Source organism: Pangasianodon hypophthalmus, chromosome 29 (assembly GCF_027358585.1).
Source record: "Pangasianodon hypophthalmus isolate fPanHyp1 chromosome 29, fPanHyp1.pri, whole genome shotgun sequence".
NCBI classification, from domain to species: domain Eukaryota; kingdom Metazoa; phylum Chordata; class Actinopteri; order Siluriformes; family Pangasiidae; genus Pangasianodon; species Pangasianodon hypophthalmus.
The window spans coordinates 15,113,614-15,135,113 of NC_069738.1; the positions used below are offsets into that span (position 1 = coordinate 15,113,614).

General features: G+C 38.9%; 2 protein-coding genes and 1 long non-coding RNA gene across 3 annotated transcripts; 1 reads left to right on the forward strand and 2 right to left on the reverse strand.

Moving 5' to 3' along the window:
• Positions 1–174: 174 nt before the first annotated feature.
• Positions 175–13,809, reverse strand: nudc (nudC nuclear distribution protein). Its single transcript, XM_026928374.3, has 9 exons — positions 13,604–13,809; positions 10,084–10,161; positions 9,753–9,968; positions 8,234–8,308; positions 7,152–7,265; positions 4,616–4,810; positions 4,417–4,500; positions 4,203–4,321; positions 175–424 (listed from the first exon to the last, which is right to left on the reverse strand). Exons 1-9 carry the CDS (start codon positions 13,676–13,678, stop codon positions 373–375), a joined length of 1,008 nt encoding a protein of 335 aa, XP_026784175.1. The 5' UTR covers positions 13,679–13,809; the 3' UTR covers positions 175–372.
• LOC128317721 (uncharacterized) lies at positions 1,330–4,196 on the reverse strand. The gene is made up of 2 exons (XR_008301273.1): positions 2,933–4,196; positions 1,330–2,849 (listed from the first exon to the last, which is right to left on the reverse strand). It is a non-coding gene; the product is annotated as an uncharacterized LOC128317721 (long non-coding RNA).
• A 1,629-nt stretch (positions 13,810–15,438) lies between the features above and the next one.
• Positions 15,439–17,399, forward strand: nr0b2b (nuclear receptor subfamily 0, group B, member 2b). Its single transcript, XM_026928571.3, has 2 exons — positions 15,439–16,232; positions 16,694–17,399. Exons 1-2 carry the CDS (start codon positions 15,677–15,679, stop codon positions 16,942–16,944), a joined length of 807 nt encoding a protein of 268 aa, XP_026784372.2. The 5' UTR covers positions 15,439–15,676; the 3' UTR covers positions 16,945–17,399.
• Positions 17,400–21,500: the final 4,101 nt, after the last annotated feature.

The window sequence follows — 21,500 nt, forward strand, 5'->3', positions numbered from 1 at the left end:
TAGCTTTTCATCCAAAAACAACACAAAAAAGAAATGACTCAAAGATTTATAGAAGTAAGACCTTCTCCAGCCTTCAACACTGCTGAGGCTCTGAAACGGTCACCTCTCAGGTTCAAAATCTAATAAATAATACACTGATGTGGTATGACCTTCCGAAATGAAACACCAGTCAGCTTTCAAGTCATGAAGTTTAAATTTATTTATTTAAAAAAGTGTAAACATGAATTAAATATGCAGAACACAGTGAAATATGCGACATGACTGTGAAGAGGACCTTTTTCACTGTGCAGTAAAGGAGCAACACATGGATCAGTGGACAGAAATGTTGAACGCTCTGGATAAGAAGCTTGTAAATGCAGAATGCAGGGGTTCTCAGCTGAACTTGGCTTTGGAGAAATCCATTTCAGGATGCTGCTCCATGAACCTACCATCAGACAAACACACCCATATTAATTAACCCATTATAACAAACAATTGGAGAGATTTAAAGCATAATTTTAAACAAAAGGAGTCTGGAACTAGTCTTGGTTGTCCTTCGTACATTTCAATTTTACATAAAATGTTAATGTGCTTGATTTACTCAAGTGTGATTTTAGTACTGTGTAATGTCTAAGTAATGTAATGTATATTATGTAAGAACATGTAAACATACCCCCAGCAAAGGAACAGCTTAGATTTAAGTTTCACCCAATATCACATTACTGAAAGCACATGGAAAGGACACTAGCCATAGATGCTTCTGTTATTCACATATTCACTCCTCTTCAGTAACCGCTTTATCCTGGGGATCCAGAGTCTTTCCCAGGAACGCTAGGGACGAGGTGGGAATACACCCTGGATGGGATTTAACATGCGTCCTGGGTGATCGGATCGGAGAGCTGAGACACCTAGCTGCTCACAGTCTTCCACTGCATTTCTTTTCAGGCAGAAATGTCCCGCAAATCCTGCCTCATGTACCTGTTCAGACTGTTTCAAAAAGTTTCATCATGTGGTCAGCTAACAAAACTTAGAAATGAAAGAGAGGAGACGACAAGTGGAGCTATGAAAAGCAGCTGCTTTCATCTCTGCTGTTACAGCATCGTCTTTATCCATTAGCCTAGTGGCAGAGAGCTCTACCCTTCAGCTGCATTTCCACAGTCTCACAGTGATTACATATTTCCCGGCTAGGGCAATGACGCAGTCATCAGTTGGTCCTTCGCTGCTCTTCAGGACGCACTGAGACGCATTTGCATTCACACTACAGACGTGATGTGCTCATATGCGTCCCAGACCTCTGAATGTGGTGTGAGTGATCGGCTCACAATCGTTTTCGAGACACGCTGGACCGCGTTCACACCTGAACTTAGTGCTGACCACTTACAATCTGATCACCCAGGACACGTGTTAATGCCAGGTGTGAACATGGCCTGAGAATAAACACACAGGGACACAAAGAGAACATGTGAAACCTGAGCTCAGGATCAAGCTGAAGAGCCTGGAGCTGTGAGGTGGCAACGCTACCCGCTGTGCTGACCAGCGCAGGAAAGCAAAAAAACCTCCTTCTATCAAACGCTACCATGAAATTTATTTGTAATTTTTTATATTTGAGGCTTCCTTTTAGGCTTAATTAATCTTATATTCTGTCAAAATTTTCAGTGCAGTGTTGGGCTATTTTCAGTCATCACTAATAAATATAGCTAACCGATGTTAACTTTATGCGTGTCTAATGTTAGCTAAGACACTGACATCTTTCAAGCAGGAAATCGAGTCGAGGCGAGAGCGCCGGAGGGGGGAGGGGGCGGGGCTTCCCTAGCTTGTCAGCTTGTTAATCATTCCAAATTCATGTGTCATTTGGTTCATCAGCCTTTTTTATTAGGGGGAAAAACAGGAGTGTGTTCCTTTGGTGTATTGTTGTGTGATAACTCATGGTGTTAAAATCATGCACAAGGTCAAGTCTGCAGTTTTTATCTGCAGAGATCCTCTCACGGACTAATACCATGTGAATGATCATATCACAAAAACATAAACATGTTTCAGAAAACAGTTTATATTCTTATCCTCCAGCACTGCACAGATCCTAAATGTGTACTTTTTTGAGACAGTTTATTGATTATGACATTATAAGGCTGAAGTGAACAAGGTTAACCCTGCAAGTCATAAAACACACAGCAGGGCTGACAAACGAAGTGATAACTTGTGTGCTGGTGTTTGTCTGTGATTTATTACACACAGCCCAATTAACTGGGGCAGACACACCACACAGTCAGTTTATAGCTGTTATTATAAAAGAATGACCCGTAACAGTGACTAGTAAGAGTAAGGGTTAAAGAGACACCTCCCAAGCTTGTCTCAATTTAATAAGGAGTCAAATACAGCAGAACAAGCAAATCACAGAGATTGCTGGAGTATACATACAGATATGTACAAGAAACACTCCTGAAGCGTGCTTTCTCCTCTAACCCAGAGCAGCTGCAGGTGCTGTATGAGTCGAGTTCACACTCACAGGGAAGACAGATGAGGTTATTGTAGCCTGATCTTAAGTCGGCCAAGCCAGCACCCTCACTGACTGAATGTGGTTCCTAACTGTTCAGGTTGCGAGGTTCGTCCTGTCAGCAACCCCCAAGTGTTCTTCACGCACTAAGAGTTTGTACTGAAACGTTCCCTTTCTGCCCTTGGGTCACACACAGATCCTGGAATCCATGATGATGTGGCTGGTTTGTAGCCTCTCTGACAGGAAGGAGTCAGTGATGGGTGACAACACGATCTTGATTTGTATTGTGATAAAGTTTTCCTTTTTAACAATAAACGCTTCCATTTTCACTTCCAATCACCAGCCCAGGATAAGCAGATGTTCTTTGGACTGTAGCTGCCTGGAAGACAACTAGGATCAAAACACTGTTGATGTCCCAGTTCCAGAAGAAATGAAGCAACATGCAGAGAGTTTAAACCACACCTGCAAGATCCACCTAGTCCACTGCATGAACGTCTGTCTGTCACTCAGTCTAGGTATGGACTCCGTAACAGAAGAGACATGAACAATGCTACTAGCAGAACAGCTAGACAACAGAGGTCACTTCTGGCAGAGGCACACAAGCTGTATACTACTTTAAATGGTATTTTATATTGCAGTGTACCTTGTATTGTATATTGTAATTATTGCTGTTTCCATATGTTGTACAGAGGAATAAGGCATCACTGTCCCAGGAGTAAGTTGTAACGCAGCATGTATTTTATGTGCGCTTTGCAGTGTATGCACAGGTACGTAATAATAAACAGCAACCAGAGGAAAAAACTCTCCTTCTTATTGACGTTCACAAAAAAGTTTCAATTCGATATGTTTAAATATATTGTGCTTCATGGTGTGTAATGTTACTACGCACATTAATTAGGAACAGTTTAGATGATGATAAAGACTATGGCTAAGTAAAATCGTCTCCTCTATGGAAATTCATTTACCTTAGTCTGTATTAAAGGACTTAGCGAGCTTCCCATACATTATCACATGAAATTAGCTGATATTTATTAGCCGAGTTAATTAGGGTACCAGGCAACCAAAACATGGGACTGCGCTGAACACTGGAGGTTTTACTCACTCGGTGGGAGAGCTCATGAATTTATCATTTGTCTGCCCCTGCAGCGTGTGTAACACTGCTTTCTCTTGTATCATTTTGTATACTGTTTGCATATACAGTACTGGGCAAAAGTCTCAGGCACATGCAAAGAAATGCCGTAAAGCAAACGTGCCTTCAGAAATAATGCAACTAAACACTTCTGCATGAACCTGTTTTAAGGAAATGAGCCGGTAGGTTTTACTGAGCTTCTGATACAGTACTGATACAGCTCTTCTGGAGACTCTGACTCTCACACTTGCTTCTTTTGGTGATTTTCTGTAACATTTTTTGTTGGAAAAGAAACGTGTGGAAATCTGAAATGATTTTGTACTGACTCAATAATACAGAAGTCATAAAATAAACATCAAATATAACACAATTTCTACAAATAAATATGGTGCCTAAGGCTTCTGCACAGTACTGTATATTATGTTCTGCTAAGCTGTAAGGAACTTTTGGTTTATTCAGCTTGCATTATTTAAAAAGATTCTTTAAAAAGTGTGACAGTGATGTGAAGTAGTCGATTGTGATAAATATTGAGATTGAAATTGATCATGGTAACATTTATGGACGTTATTGCCCAAGCTCTAGCTGGAAATGAATGTCACATACTTCTTCAGGATGTCCTGCTTCTTCTGCTCCTCAGAGGTGGGCAGGCCCATGGACTTCTGCCTCTGGTCATACATCATCTTTTCCACCATGCTGCGTGTTTCACCATCCAGATCAGAAAGCTAGACAGAGAAGAGATGAAGGTGTGGAGGAATCGTATCAAATGTCATCCTCGTTTCAGGAAATTAACGCTCGGAGCGCACAGCATGCTGCCTACCTTTGAGTTTTCTGGGCAGATTTTCTTGGTGTTGATTTCAGGGTCTGTGGTCACCAACTTGTTCCACCACTCCATTTTATTTATCTGCCAATGGTATAAAATTGATTAAATCCAAGTTTTTTTAAGAGAGTGGATTCATATAATCACTGTGATGTGACCAATAAGAAGGCGTAAACTGCATTCACACACCCCCTCGTACCTTCTCCAGGTGGACGGTCACAATTTTTCCGTCATCAATGAGCCAGGAGCTCTCCTCTACCTTCACCTCATTAAAAAGTGGTGTGTCAATCACAGGTGGGTGGCCCTTTAAGCCCACCTTCAGATGACGCCTTTGAACTTCCACCACCATGTCCTTCCCCTTCAGGCGGAACTTCACATCGAAAGGCACCACGAGCTGGTGAAAGATTAAAACAATGATGACATCTCTCATTCCGCTCGCAAAAGAGACGCACCGATGATATACTCGTGTAGTTTCTGAGAGGTAAGACTGAGCTGATGAAGAATATTTTAGTCTAATTTAGCAATCTGGTATTAATTTGCGGTGTGGTTTTCACAGTGGGCGACTACGTTAACTCGAGAACAACCGAGAACATGAAATCACAACCACTCACAACATGAAATCACAGCATCGTAGTTAATATGTTCGATACGGCAGCTGGATGCTAGCCAACTACATAGCTAATAAATGCTAGCTGCTAAATCCAAAACACGCGCACACGCTGACAAACATAACAATAACTTTCTCTTGCAAAAGTCAGAAAGCTCTTCAGGAGAACTGTTAACGTACCTGCTGCTATGTCATCGCCGAGAACAGGTTTGGTTGTGAGTGTTGTGAATGAAACCGCAGTTCCAGGGATGCTATAATTTATGCTACACTTTCAAGAAGGGCTTTTTTCCTTGCAACACTGACTAGCAGCTTGTTATTATGGAAGCAGCATCTAATATTTGATATTTAAAAACAAAACAAAAAAAAAAACCCAACAATTCTAAAGGTTCTTGTTTGTTTTTTTTTTTATTTTTGAAAATATTGCCAATTATTCACAGTAATGTTGCCAATTTTGCCACGTGTTTAAAAGATATGACTACTCCCTAAATTAAAGAAGCTGTTGTGCTTAGATCAGGCGTTTAGAACAGACAGCTGGCCCAATAAAGTTTATAATCCGGCCCAAGACGTGTGTGTACAATCTGCATTTTAAATCAAAAACATCTTGTGGACGTAATCAAATTGGAACAAGTAGAACTCGCCGCCAACGGGATCAACAGGGACGCCTCCGCCGCCAACACATCTGATAACGTGCATACCTCAAATAAACTTAAAATACACTTCAAACAGGAAGGAGCTACTGAAGAAAAATGATTGCATACATTTGACCTTGTTGTGACCTTGACCCTGTTTGGACCAGTTAAAAAATCTATTCAGTTCATCTGCTGGTTAAAATCATAATTCCATATAAATTCCATAAAAGAAACAATCTTTCATGAGATACTGCACTAAAGAGAATCTCGGATGGACAAACCGAAAACACTGTGCCTCCACCATCACCTAGTGCGGAGGAATCAAAAAAGTGAGTCTCTGTTATGCCACTAGGGGACAAAAGAGAGCAATAATCTCAGGGGCATGAATTTAGCTACTCACAAAACATGCTAATGATGTAATTCATCGTCAGGAAGCTAAAGATAAAACAAATTTAGAACAGAATTGAAGCTGCTCTGAGAGGTGGGTCCTACCAAGTATTACTATGGTGTTCCTAATAAAGTGGCTGGTGAGTGTGTGTGTGCGAGTGTATATATCTCTCACACACACACACTGTACACTTTATTAGGAACACCTGTACACCTGCGCATTCATGCCGTTATCTAATCAGCCAATCACGTGGCAGCAGCACAATGTATAAAATCCTGCAGATGCAGGTCAAGAGCTTCAGTTAATGTTCACATCAAACATCAGAATGGGGAAAAAGTCTGATCTCTCTGACTTTCTGACTGTGACGCTGTGACTGACCTCTCTTATCAACCAGGAGTTTTCATGTTTCATGATTTTCACTCCATTCTGTGTAAAACTCTAGAGACTGTTGTGTGTGAAAATCCCAGGAGATCAGCAGTTTCTGAAAACCTCAAACCAGCTCATCTGACACCAACAATCATGCCACGATTAAAGTCCCAGAGATCAGACTTTTTCTTCATTCTGATGTTTGATGTGAACATTAACTGAAGCTCCTGACCTGCATCTGCAGGATTTTATACATTGTGCTGCTGTCACGTGATTGGCTGATTAGATAACTGAATGAATGTACAGGTGTTCCTAATAAAGTGGGCAGTGATATCTCTCTCTATTTATAATGTACCTTTCACATCAGTGCGATATAGGAACACATTTAAGAGCAGTTGCTGATGTGTTATTGGTTTAGTAAAATGATTCTTCCAGCCCAAAGTGTAATGTGGCTGGTTACCTAAAATGAGTCTGACACCCCTGCTTTAGTACTTTGCATAAGTATTCACACCCCTTGAACTTTTCCGCATTTTTTTAGTGTTGTGACCTGCAACGGAGATGGACTCACCTGAGATCTAAACAAAATCTCCCATAATACTGCAGCGTTATTGTATGCAAAATTACTTACAAATAAAACATGTAAAAATACAATGTACAACATCAAACATGAATAACAAAGTCATTAATAATTAGTATAGTTTTTACCATCACTTACAGTCTTTCAACAGATTAAGAAAATACTTACATCCACTTCAGACAGGGTCTGTGTCCACCTGTAGTTGGGGAGATCTGCTCCATTTCCAGCATTAGGCTTCATCTTATCCTTATCCTTTTCATCCTCCTCTCCTTCCGAGTCAGACTGAAAGCAGTAATTATTATCATTATTATTATTATTATTATTATTATTAATCACTACAATCCCAAAGTCCTTCTGGTAAAGTCTGTCCGCTCGGCAGACATGATGGCTACGCTCCCATAGAGTCGCAATGAATTGACAACATTGTTTTTCTTCCAAACACAATTTGAAACCACTGTTAAAATCTTTTCAAATCTAAAATCTGCAACAACAACCTTATTTATGACTGTTTCCATGGTAACGGTGACCATCATCCCAGAGAGTACACTGAATCCCAGATTGCTTGCTGCTCCTTCAATATCAGGGTGACTGTATGTTAAATGTAATATTTTTAAAAAGATGTTTTCATGCCACTTTAAATGTGATTTAAGATCGCATTTGCAGTGATGATAAATCAATCAATAAAATGCACCTTTGTAGGTTATTCTGAATAAATCGAATAAAAATGTTCACTTGAAACAACCCTATAATTGAAGTGACACCTTTTCTAACAGTGAGCTCAGTGAGCTGAGTGACGCCACGTGCTGCACCTTTCTGCCCTTTTATAAAGAGAAGACAGGCAGAGAAAAGAGGGGAGATACTGTGGGTTCACAAAGTATTCAGACCTCTTCACCTTCTGCACACAGTTATAGATTTTATTTAAAAGGGATTGAATTTGCATTTTTGGTCATAAAGATACACATAACATTCCACAATGACAGAGCAAAACAAGTTTTTATTACAAATTAAAACCTGAGATGCGTCTCATCAGCCATGACTGTACTGACTTAAAACGCAAGTTTGTCTTGTTTTCTATTCATTAATTTCCCCCTTTTATGAACCTGGTGTATTTATGTACATAAACAAACCATATACTCCTGATATGAACCAGTCCAAAGTCCAAAAATATGCTTTAAAATTAAAACATTTGTGTTTATATGGGATATTTACTAAAACCAGATTGATATTAATGCATTCCACATCGTACTCACCCCTTTGTCTGCTTTATCTGCTGCATCTGCAGTACTGCTTTCAGAGACTTTCTCTTTTTTCTCCTTGTCTTTCTTCTGCAGAGATTAATGAAGAACACAAAAACACTTGAAGGTGTTCGCTGGGGCAAAATTTCATCAGTACAATCACCAGTAACTGTGAAAAACTGTGTTGTTTTGTCTAGATTACTTTCTTGGTGTCATGTTAATTAGGGGCCAAGCACTGTTCCACTTCCTGTTCCACTTCCTGTTCCACTTCCTGTTCCACTTCCTGTTCCACTTCCTGTTCCACTTCCACACGGGAGTCTGCGCAGCTGGAGAACACGGCTTATGCTGCTATTTACCAAGTTTGCGATAGTGATAGATTTGGGTGTACATCCCTCACAGGGCAAATGTGGACATATGTTTAGAATAACTCCTCAGTACCACGTTGTAGAAACACAATTCCACTCTCGTCTCAGGGAGTTCTTCCTCACCACCATCACCTCTGGTTCGCTCATTAGGGATAAATTCACATATTTACAATTTAATTTGATTTAATTTAATTTGAATGTATTTATTTCTGTAAAGCTGCTTTGTGACAATGTCTGTTATTAAAAGCGCTATACAAATAAAACTGAATCGAGTGTGTGTGATCATTCTTCATGTAACAAACTTGCGATCTGCCATACAAGAAGTTGGCCATTTAGAGTTTTTTCAGCTTCTTCACCTACAGACTGTGTCACAAAAGCTGGATCACAGCATCGTGAGACCAACATGAACAATATGTATCTCGGATTTTTGATATGCCTGACGGTTCATTCATAATGTGCAAACGAATTTGCCGGTGAAGGCAAACATTCTTAGCAATGTTTTTACGTACTGACACCAAACTTGGCACGTGTTTAGTAAAATGATATTGATATTAACAAACAAGCTTTGAGTTCATCTGCTGACTGGGAGAGCTACTGAAAACAGGAAGTGAGGCAATATCTCAGCAACGCCTACAGCTTATAAATAACGTCTAAAAGGATTTTAGGAACAATGCTTTTATGTCATTTACTGAGTTCATAGCACAGTCTACAAACTTGTTAAAGTCATGTGACCGATAATCAAGTGCTACTGAAGCCCTTAAACCAGCATTTATAATAAAGGTCAAATCAATCAGCTGGTATTAAAATGAGGTTGTATTTAATAAGCATGAAATGTTTAGTGTGACAAGCATGTGTACACCGTGAAGATCTGCTTATCTGTGTGATTATACAGGAGAATCGATCATATTTACCACAGACATCCTCCAGCTGCATTACTTAACATCTGTAAATCTGTAAATCTGTCATCTTTTTGCTTCCTGTTGTTTTTGTTACGTACACAAGGATTGAGTGTTTAAATGGGATTGTAAAACTGTATTACATACTTTTTGACTAGGTTATCATACAGTGATAAATTTCAAACCATAACACCCCTATAGTTTCACAACCAAAAGTTACCATAATCCTGGTCTTTAGAAGTTGACTGAAACAGGAAAGGTGTGTGTGTTTACCTGGTCTAACTCTGTCTGGAGATGCTCTGCCTCCTCGTCTGTGAGCTCTCTGATCCTGGGCTCGTTCTCAGCCTCCTTCCTCTTTCTCTCCTCGTCAGCCTTCAGCTTGGCGGCTCTTTCTGCTTTCTCCTTCTTCTCTTTCTCCTGTCTGGACTGTTTCTCTCTCTGGGTCTTGAGCGCCAGCTGGCTGTGATGAGCAAATGCCTCTTTCACCAGCTTGGTGGGAGAAATTAAAGGACACATACAGTCACAACTACACAACACTAAGCCATTTTTGAAAGTGAAAGCCTTCTTTTGTGGTGCATATGTAAGGCTTCTGCCATCATCTCACCTTTTCAGGAGCTCCAGGGTCACCTCCTGTAAAAAAGTCTGTTTTTCGTCGCAGAAAGCTAAAGAATGTGTTCACCAACTGGAAAGAGTGAACAACAATGTGATGCCTGAGGACATGCAAAATCACCACACTGTACAGCCAGCTACTGTCTGTGCACACAGACATCAGGATGTCATTCAAGCAGTCTGAGTAATGACAAACTCACAGTGATCAGCCATGAGTCAAATAATCTCTGTGTTTCTGTAGAGCTAAATAACAGCTGTGGCCTATCAGGACCTCACCTGCACCAGGGCATGATCAGTAATCATCAGTAATCATCAGTAATGAAGAGTAGTGATCAGTAATCATCAGTAATCATCAGTAATGAAGAGTAGTGATCAGTAATGATGAGTAGTGATCAGTAGTGATGAGTAATGATGAGTAGTGATCAGTAGTGATGAGTAATGATGAGTAGTGATCAGTAATGATGAGTAGTGATCAGTAGTGATGAGTAGTGATCAGTAATGAAGAGTAGTGATCAGTAATGATGAGTAGTGACCAGTAATGAAGAGTAATGATGAGTAGTGATCAGTAATGAAGAGTAGTGATCAGTAATGAAGAGTAGTGATCAGTAATGAAGAGTAGTGATCAGTAGTGATGAGTAGTGATCAGTAATGAAGAGTAGTGATCAGTAATGATCAGTAGTGATGAGTAGTGATCAGTAGTGATGAGTAGTGATCAGTAATGATGAGTAATGATGAGTAGTGATCAGTAATGATGAGTAGTGATCAGTAGTGATGAGTAATGATGAGTAGTGATCAGTAGTGATGAGTAGTGATCAGTAATGATGAGTAGTGATCAGTAGTGATGAGTAATGATGAGTAGTGATCAGTAGTGATGAGTAGTGATCAGTAATGATGAGTAATGATGAGTAGTGATCAGTAATGATGAGTAGTGATCAGTAATGATGAGTAGTGATCAGTAATGAAGAGTAGTGATCAGTAGTGATGAGTAGTGACCAGTAATGAAGAGTAATGATGAGTAGTGATCAGTAATGAAGAGTAGTGATCAGTAATGAAGAGTAGTGATCAGTAATGAAGAGTAGTGATCAGTAGTGATGAGTAGTGATCAGTAATGAAGAGTAGTGATGAGTAGTGATCAGTAATGATGAGTAGTGATCAGTAGTGATCAGTAGTGATGAGTAGTGATCAGTAGTGATGAGTAGTGATCAGTAATGATGAGTAATGATGAGTAGTGATCAGTAATGATGAGTAGTGATCAGTAGTGATCAGTAATGATGAGTAGTGATCAGTAGTGATCAGTAATGATGAGTAGTGATCAGTAGTGATCAGTAATGATGAGTAGTGATCAGTAATGATGAGTAGTGATCAGTAATGATGAGTAATGATGAGTAGTGATCAGTAGTGATGAGTAGTGATCAGTAATGATGAGTAATGATGAGTAGTGATCAGTAATGATGAGTAGTGATCAGTAGTGATGAGTAATGATGAGTAGTGATCAGTAGTGATGAGTAGTGATCAGTAATGATGAGTAGTGATCAGTAGTGATGAGTAATGATGAGTAGTGATCAGTAGTGATGAGTAGTGATCAGTAATGATGAGTAATGATGAGTAGTGATCAGTAATGATGAGTAGTGATCAGTAATGATGAGTAGTGATCAGTAATGATGAGTAGTGATCAGTAGTGATGAGTAGTGATGAGTAATGATGAGTAATGATGAGTAGTGATCAGTAATGAAGAGTAGTGATCAGTAATGATGAGTAATGATGAGTAGTGATCAGTAATGATCAGTACTGAAGAGTAGTGATCAGTAATGAGGAGTAATGATCAGTAATGATGAGTAGTGATCAGTAATGAAGAGTAATGAAGAGTAGTGATCAGTAATGATGAGTAGTGATGAGTAATGAAGAGTAATGATGAGTAGTGATCAGTAATGATGAGTAGTGATCAGAAATGAAGAGTAGTGATCAGTAATGAAGAGTAGTGATCAGTAATGATCAGTAATGATGAGTAGTGATCAGTAGTGATCAGTAATGAAGAGTAGTGATCAGTAATGAAGAGTAGTGATCAGTAATGATGAGTAGTGATGAGTAGTGATCAGTAATGAAGAGTAATGATCAGTAATGAAGAGTAGTGATCAGTAGTGATCAGTAATGATGAGTAGTGATCAGTAGTGATGAGTAGTGATCAGTAATGATGAGTAGTGATGAGTAGTGATCAGTAATGAAGAGTAGTGATCAGTAATGATGAGTAATGATCAGTAATGATGAGTAGTGATCAGTAATGAAGAGTAGTGATCAGTAATGATCAGTAATGAAGAGTAGTGATCAGTAATGATGAGTAGTGATGAGTAGAGATCAGTAATGAAGAGTAGAGATCAGTAATGAAGAGTAGTGATCAGTAATGAAGAGTAGTGATCAGTAGTGACGAGTAATGATGAGTAGTGATCAGTAATGATGAGTAATGATGAGTAGTGATCAGTAATGATGAGTAGTGATCAGTAATGATGAGTAGTGATCAGTAATGATGAGTAATGATGAGTAGTGATCAGTAATGAAGAGTAATGATGAGTAGTGATCAGTAGTGATGAGTAATGATGAGTAGTGATCAGTAATGATGAGTAGTGATCAGTAGTGATGAGTAGTGATCAGTAATGATGAGTAGTGATCAGTAATGATGAGTAGTGATCAGTAGTGATGAGTAATGATGAGTAGTGATCAGTAATGATGAGTAATGATGAGTAGTGATGAGTAATGATGAGTAGTGATCAGTAGTGATGAGTAATGATGAGTAGTGATCAGTAATGAAGAGTAATGATGAGTAGTGATCAGTAGTGATGAGTAGTGATGAGTAGTGATCAGTAATGATGAGTAGTGATCAGTAGTGATGAGTAGTGATCAGTAATGATGAGTAGTGATCAGTAGTGATGAGTAATGATGAGTAGTGATCAGTAATGATGAGTAGTGATGAGTAGTGATCAGTAGTGATGAGTAATGATGAGTAGTGATGAGTAATGATGAGTAGTGATCAGTAATGATGAGTAGTGATCAGTAGTGATGAGTAGTGATCAGTAATGAAGAGTAGTGATCAGTAATGAAGAGTAATGATGAGTAGTGATCAGTAGTGATGAGTAATGATGAGTAGTGATCAGTAATGAAGAGTAATGATGAGTAGTGATCAGTAGTGATGAGTAATGATGAGTAGTGATCAGTAGTGATGAGTAGTGATCAGTAATGAAGAGTAGTGATCAGTAATGAAGAGTAGTGATCAGTAATGAAGAGTAATGATGAGTAGTGATCAGTAATGATGAGTAGTGATCAGTAATGAAGAGTAATGATGAGTAGTGATCAGTAAACTAGCTAGGAAGGTTAGCTAATGGACGATGGGAGGATTAGCTAATCTAAATACACATAAATGCACATAATTATCATCATAACTAAACGTAACTAAACACTGCTCCATGTTAAGCTGTTTGCTATTAGCGAGCTAGCATGGTCATCCAGATAAGTAAATATTTTACCTCTTGTACCCCGCCTTCATGCTGTTGTGCCATAACAAGCAGCATCCCGTCATACTTTTCTTCATCACTACCCATGTTTTACACACCAGGATTTACACTCAAATCTACAGTAATGAATAAACACGTGTATGAAAATGTTCTCGCTGTGGATTTAGCTGTATTCACTTCCTAGCTACAAGACAGGACCGCCCCCCGGAAACACGAAAACCAATAACATTGACCCAGAGCTGAATGACAGGACACACGGCCAATCAGTTTTTCAAACGTCACTGCGACAGCGCATTTTAATGAAGCACTCACTTTGCAGGGGAGAGAGAGAGAGAGAGAGAGAGAGAGGGGAGGGGGAAGGGGGGAGATGGAGGGTCAGAACTCTCTAGAAATGAGCGGAGTGTGTGAGGGACTGGGGCAGAATTACACTCCAGATATCAACAAATGCTACAAATTTCTGGATTTCGGCATAAATCTGACCTCAAATGTTCATCTAAGTCCTAAAACTAGATAAACAGAACCCAGTTAAACAAATGACACAAATACATTAAAGTTTTTACATATGTTTATTGAGCAAAATTATCCAACATTAAATATCTTCGTTGGAAAAAAGCATGTGAACCTTCAGGAGAATGAGTTCATTTCAAGGTGTAATTGAAATGATGTGTTTCAGTCGAGCAGATGTTAATCAGGCGTGGGTTTAGCAGAACTCCCATGTTTCAGGAACATAAACCTGAAACTTCACTGTCGAAGTCTGGTCTTCAGCACACAGGTTTATGGAGGTGAGCTATTCCTCCATCGTTCCTGAGGAACTCAGAAAAAGTCGATTATTTTCCACCAGGCTGGAAAAGGCTACAAAACCATTTCGTAAGAGTTCGGCCTCCACCAATCCACTGTGAGGCAGGTGATACGCAAATGGAGGAAAGTTTGACTTTTAGTTTCATCTAAGTGTAGTGTTAGGACTGAGATGAAGATCTGATCACATTTAAGGCCAAATTTATGCAGAACTACAGAAAACTGTAAAAGGTTCACAAACATTCTAGCAGGACTCTGTGTGTGTGTGTGTGTGTGTGTGAGTGTGTGTGAGTGAGTGTGTGTAATATATATATAGTGTCTGAATACTGCTTTTCTCTTGCTTCACTTGCAGTCACTGCACTTTGAAAATCATATATTAACAGCAACAGATGCGAATGCCACATTTGAAATCAACTCTAGACGTTTAATCTATGAAATAATGAGTGAAGTAAAGAGGGAATAACACACACCTGGCCATGGAACAGCTGAGCAGCCAAATGTCCAATTCCTTTTGGTTTCAGTGCTTTACTCCCTACACCGTGCCCCTCCTGACCAGTCTGAATGGAGACTTCAACAGCACTGTGATAAAAACCTGTTTAATTCCACTGCATGACAGTGTGTGTGTTATATAAATAACCTAGCCTACATAGCCTATATAAATGGCTTATCAGTGTCATGCAATGTTATTATAAGCGTTTATCAGATCAGTCTTGCTCAGTAAGTCTTATCACCTGTAGAGTAACACTATTTTTATATTAGGTATATTTACATACACTATTTTTACTTGAACAAAGTGTGCATTAATGACATACATTCATAAATACATGAATACAACTCAATGCACGGTATAATCTATACACAGTGGCCAATGGGACACGAGCTTTCAGAAGCTCTCACCATTAATAGCTGTAATGATTAGATCACAGACTGCCTTAATCAGTAGCGCAGAAAATGTTGGTGTGACGCCCAAGCATGTAACCTATGTAATAATTCTCTCAGACCTTGGTGTCCTTGTACAAGCAGAGTTAATGAATGGTAAACATGATAAATGTCATTTACCCCGCTTTCCATGGTCTAGCCACTGCTGAAGTGGATAAGACTAACAGCCTCCACGTGGCAGAGGGGTAACCCGATGTGTGCGGTCCAGGGTCACTGTGTTTTGCTTACAAGTCACCACCTCTTAGTAGTCAAAGTCTGTCACTATAAATAAGCCTCTGCATAGTCTTTTGGGCTAGGATATATCTGAGAAGACATCCACTTCTGTCTGTTAAAGCACTCTGTTCCTCAAGCATGTATTCGTCTGAGGAGCCTAAAAAAGGTTGTTACTCTAGGAAACTCAAGGAGGAGCGTTCCCACACCATCCTATTTAACATCCTCAACCGTAAAGACAGCTGTGCTCTGGAGGCAGATGACTGGAGTTCTGTGATGCACAGCTGCCACTGTGAGCAGCAAAGATTAGTTTGTTTGAGGAACCCAGAGAGTACCTGCCAGGCAGCCACTGAAGTCTTGCTAAAAACCATGTGTTTCATGAAAAGCCTTCCTTCCTTCCACCACCTACCAGGATTGGATCAATTTTTACTTCTTAGGAGCCACTGGGTCCCGCTCTTCGTACTGGGTCTTGCACAAGAGCGTATCACTTTCGAGGTGGCAGACTTTCCCATGACGAGCTTCCTTCACAAGATCTTGTTGCATGACCAAAATTTTGACAGTGAGCAGGAAATGGACGATTTCCCACCGAACTTGGCAGCTGTGCATAATCTCAAATCATGCTTGTACAAACTCTGGAGGCTTGACCTCACTCCTAAAGAGTACGCCTATCTCAAGGGTACAATATTATTCAATCCAGGTGAAACTCTAAACAATAATATTCTAAAGCTAATTGCATAGTATATTTCCAAATATTGCTTAGCTCAGGATTAGCAAATATTAGCAACAGAAATTGAATATTTATATAGTCAGTTGATGGCGCGTGTGTTTGCACCAAATTATAGACAGTTAATGCATATAGAGGTAATGGGACTAAAACGACCATTTTATTTTTATGTTACTCTCATTGTTATGACCTGGTCATAATTTCTTCAGTAGAAATATGTATTAAGTATGTTTTAAATATTTACACATTTAATAATATTTTTAAACAAATGCTCATATTCAGTGAAGAACATTTAGATGTTTTTCATCATTGACGTTTTTGAATCATTTTCAAATAAAAAGGGTAATCCGGACCCAAACAGTGGATCAATCACAGATTTAACAGTACAGCAGAATCGTAAATATGCTATGTTTCTACCTTTTCATCTTTTGCAGACGTCCCTGGGCTGATAAACTGCAGGCTCATTGAGGGGCTTCAGAGGGAGGCTCAGCGACTTCTGCATCAAGTCATTCATAAACTTCACCCAAATGACCACAGTCGATTGACAAGTGTCCTGCTAGCAGCCTCCTCGCTGCACTCAGTAGCCCAAAACCTTGTGACAAAACTGTTTTTCAGACGTGTGATTGGTCAGACAGACCTCCTAGAACTGCTGACTGAGATGCTTTTCACTACAGGACTTTTTTGACCAGGAAGGAGTCCATTCCATGTTACTATATTTCGGCTTTGGACTTGGACTTGAATGCAGTTTGAGTGGTGTCCACTTCCTCCTTCACTAGTTTAATTCAAAGTGAGCAGAGTTACATTTCCTTTGCTTTCATTATATCAGAATGTAATATTCACCATCAGCTCTAGCTTTCTTTCTTTATGATGTCAGACTGAAGTTGGTAGAAATATTGAATATATGGTAATATTTCTACATTTTGTACTTTACCCTAGACTACTTCTGCGTAAAGCATTCAGTACACATCGCCATGAGGAGTAGCCAGATTTCAGCTTCTCTCAGCCATGTCATCTTACATGTAGATATAATGAGGTGCTTTATTTAGACAGGAGTACAGGCTTGTATAATCTTTTACTATATTAAAATGACACCTTATTTTTCCATTCTGTTTTCTACAAATCTTTGAATAAATAGAAGTTTTTTCATGATGTTGGTAATCGTGTATTGCCTTTGTCTTTGTTTAATCTCCACCTTGTGGTTACTATCTGATTCCACTTCAAGCCACCATTATGACATTGTAACTATAGAACAACATTCAGGTCTTGAAATGGAGGTTCAGAAAAGACTTCCAGAAACCGACCAGGTATTCTGTGTAGAAATGTCTAGATACAGTATAGCTATAGTCTTCTATATCGTATATATATACACTGCTATCAGGTATGAGTGTTTCTTGCCATGCAGCATTATTTGGGCGGAAAGGCTTTAAAGTGAAGTGGAAATTCTTTTGATGCTTACATAGTGACTGAATAATGAATGACTCCAAGCACTTGCAAGTATTAGCTGTTAAATGCCTTTATTTCCCCATCACTCTAGCTTGTCAGACCAGTTGAGTTTGTATATATGTGCCACTGTTAGACATTCTGCAGTCAGCCATGTTATTTATCTTTCCGATGATCTGAGATTTAGTTTATCCAATGGCTTTCGTTTATTGCCTTCCAACACTGGAAGTGAGATACCTTCTGATTCTGTATCACCTCCTCACAAGCAGCTATGACAAGGAGCAGTAGTTTCAACAGAAAATAAGAAGATTATTCACATATCCCTCTAGGAACATCCCGGATGCCCAAACTGAAATTACCTCCTGCCTGCCTGAAAACATCAAACACGCTGTATAAACACGGGTGGATGAAAGGAAGGCTGAGTTCAAGGCAGGTCAACTGCTATTTTGGAGTAATAGAGTCTTACATGGACACTATGTTAAGTGTATTGTAATCAGCCAAATATGTTAGAGAGCACAAACTTAGCTTTCTGATATTCACTCTTGGATCAAACTCAAACTTTTTTTTTTTTTTAAAGAACTCATCACAGATATCCTGACAACAATGACTATTCTAGTGACTTCTGGGTTGATTATACAGTGCGTCCGAAATGTCAGGATCCAATGGGAATATGTTGAGCAAATAATATTACATAATATAACATTATTAATCGAATATGTTGAGCAAAATCCACAGAAACATGATACAGCGGCTGAGAAAATGTGTAGAGCGTAAGGGTGAACATGTAGAGCGTGTGTTGTAAATAATAAATACAAAATTAAGTATATGTAGTTTAACTCTCATTAGTTCCTGACTTTTCAGTACCAGAAGAGTCTACCCATTTCAGTGATTAAGATTAAGGTTTACATAAGATTAAGGGGGTGGGGTTATGGGAAATGCCTCTTAAATTTACAGCAGGAAGCTGTGCTTTTGGATAAACATTTTCATCACTTGACGTCAAAACCAAAACCACTAAAAATGGAAACACACACACACACACACACACACATTCTTCTATCAACCTTTCTCTGAACAGCCAATGCACTTAAACAGCTGGAGATAAGACCAAACTCATTTAACTGGTTTGACTTTGTGATTCATTCACAGGCGCAGGTTTCATTATCACAATGCCACTATCTGTATCTGTGTCTGTATCTGTATAATGCTCAAAATATCTGCATGTATTTTCATATTTGGACTTAAACCAGAAGTAGGTGTAATCTAGACTGGATTTTTTTTTTTTTTTTTTTTTGGAAGCACTGGAAAAAAAAAACAAAAACAGGGTTGTTGGAAGTCACTGTCAATAGTAAGTCAACAGCAATCTCCTGAACCAGGCGCCCTGGAAAGATTCGTATCTTCTATCTAATGTGACTAAGAAAGGAAGCTTAACTATGTTTCAAAAACACCAATGTCTTTCCCAAATCAACAAACTCTTATTAGTGCTACAGTTGACAACAGCAGCCATCTAATAAAATTTGATCAGATTTACTTCAGTTTTTGGGTTTGTTACATTTTAGAAAGATCAGAAAAGTTCACTGGACACACTATCAGACTCTACACATTTACTATAAACCTGTACACACTATCAGACTCTACACATTTACTATAAACCTGTACACACTATCAGACTCTACACATTTACTGTAAACCTGTACACACTATCAGACTCTACACATTTACTGTAAACCTGTACACACTATCAGACGCTACACATTTACTATAAACCTGTACACACTATCAGACTCTACACATTTACTGTAAACCTGTACACACTATCAGACTCTACACATTTACTATAAACCTGTACACATTATCAGACTCTACACATTTACTATAAACCTGTACACACTATCAGACTCTACACATTTACTGTAAACCTGTACACACTATCAGACTCTACACATTTACTATAAACCTGTACACATTATCAGACTCTACACATTTACTGTAAACCTGTACACACTATCAGACTCTACACATTTACTATAAACCTGTACACACTATCAGACGCTACACATTTACTATAAACCTGTACACACTATCAGACTCTACACATTTACTGTAAACCTGTACACACTATCAGACTCTACACATTTACTATAAACCTGTACACATTATCAGACTCTACACATTTACTGTAAACCTGTACACACTATCAGACTCTACACATTTACTGTAAACCTGGACACACTATCAGACGCTACACATTTACAGACCCCACACTATCTATGTACACACTATCGGACCCCACACAGACTCTACACATTTACTGTAAACCTGTACACACTATCAGACTCTACACATTTACTGTAAACCTGTACACACTATCAGACTCTACACATTTACTGTAAACCTGTACACACTATCAGACTCTACACATTTACTGTAAACCTGTACACACTGTCAAACCCTACAGAAGCTACTGTAAACCTGTACACACTATCAGACTCTACACATTTACTGTAAACCTGTACACACTATCAGACTCTACACATTTACTGTAAACCTGTACACACTATCAGACTCTACACATTTACTGTAAACCTGTACACACTATCAGACTCTACACATTTACTATAAACCTGTACACACTATCAAACCCTACACATTTACTGTAAACCTGTACACACTATCAGACCCTACACATTTACTGTAAACCTGTACACACTATCAGACCCTACAGAAGCTACTGTAAACCTGTACACACTATCAGACCCTACAGAAGCTACTGTAAACCTGTACACACTATCAAACCCTACAGAAGCTACTGTAAAGCTGGACACACTTGCTGTGTTTCTGTGAAATGGAGTTTCTGTGATGTCTGCATGATTTTCTTTTTAATAAAAATGGAGACGAATCATTTAAGAATGACACACTGACTGACACACACATATTTTTAATTATTTAAATGGTTAGTTTTTTTGGAGAGTGCAACAGATATATGCAGAAATACGATAAATATCAGGTTTTATTTTGGAGCTCAGTAAGGCAGTGTTTAGGTCGGGCTACTGAAGCAAACCACTGACCAAAAAAAACCAAAAAAAAAACGAACAGTTCATCTCCTAGGGTCTCGGTCCTGCAAGCAGTGTTGCTAGGTTCCGTATATAATATCTGCACATTGCAGAAACTGCAAATAAGAAATGCACCACTTAACTCCCATGTGAAGAAAAAGAAGAAAACTGTGTCTATATTTTCCTGTGTGCTTTTAACTGGAGGCATGTTTCAAGTCTATTTTTGTGTGGTTTTTGAGTTGTAGTTGGGGAATTTTCCTGAATCCTGGAAACCCTCCACTCCATTAAAAGTTTCCCAGTCAGAACTTCCAAACTTCAGAAAAGCTCCACATGATAAGACCTTGCAGTCGCTTGACTTTTTTTGTCCTAACGCACATGCCTAGTCTGCAGCATTCTGGCAAGTTTTCTTAAAAAAAAAAAAAAAAAATTGCATATCCTCTTCACATCTGTGTTTGTATTGGTTTAGAACACATCTATTCAATTCAAATAACATATTCAGTTACATCCCTAATGTATTTATATAATTTTTATAGACATAATTTATGTGTTTTATGTCATTTATATGCACTCCAAGCACTTTCCAGCTAAAATTCAGTACATTCAGTAGAGATATAACAATATTATGGCAGGTTAAAATTCCTATCATCTCCCAGAACAAAACCAGAACACTGACTGTTATTCCACCTACTGCTGGTGCCTTTCACAGGGTCAAAGCTTTGTTTCTCAACAATGTCCGTGCATTCCTTCACTG

What these genes read in the sequence shown, in the direction of transcription:
- nudc (XM_026928374.3), bottom strand. Translation starts at nt 13,678, where the DNA reads ATGGGTAGTGATGAAGAAAAGTATGACGGGATGCTGCTTGTTATGGCA. An exon ending in ACCCTGGAGCTCCTGAAAAG is followed by an intron (nt 9,969 to 10,083) that starts GTGAGATGATGG and finishes TCTCCCACCAAG; the next exon opens with CTGGTGAAAGAGGCATTTGC. An exon ending in TCTGCCCAGAAAACTCAAAG is followed by an intron (nt 4,322 to 4,416) that starts GTAGGCAGCATG and finishes TTCTCTGTCTAG; the next exon opens with CTTTCTGATCTGGATGGTGA.
- nr0b2b (XM_026928571.3), top strand. Translation starts at nt 15,677, where the DNA reads ATGTATTCGTCTGAGGAGCCTAAAAAAGGTTGTTACTCTAGGAAACTC. An exon ending in TACAATATTATTCAATCCAG is followed by an intron (nt 16,233 to 16,693) that starts GTGAAACTCTAA and finishes CATCTTTTGCAG; the next exon opens with ACGTCCCTGGGCTGATAAAC.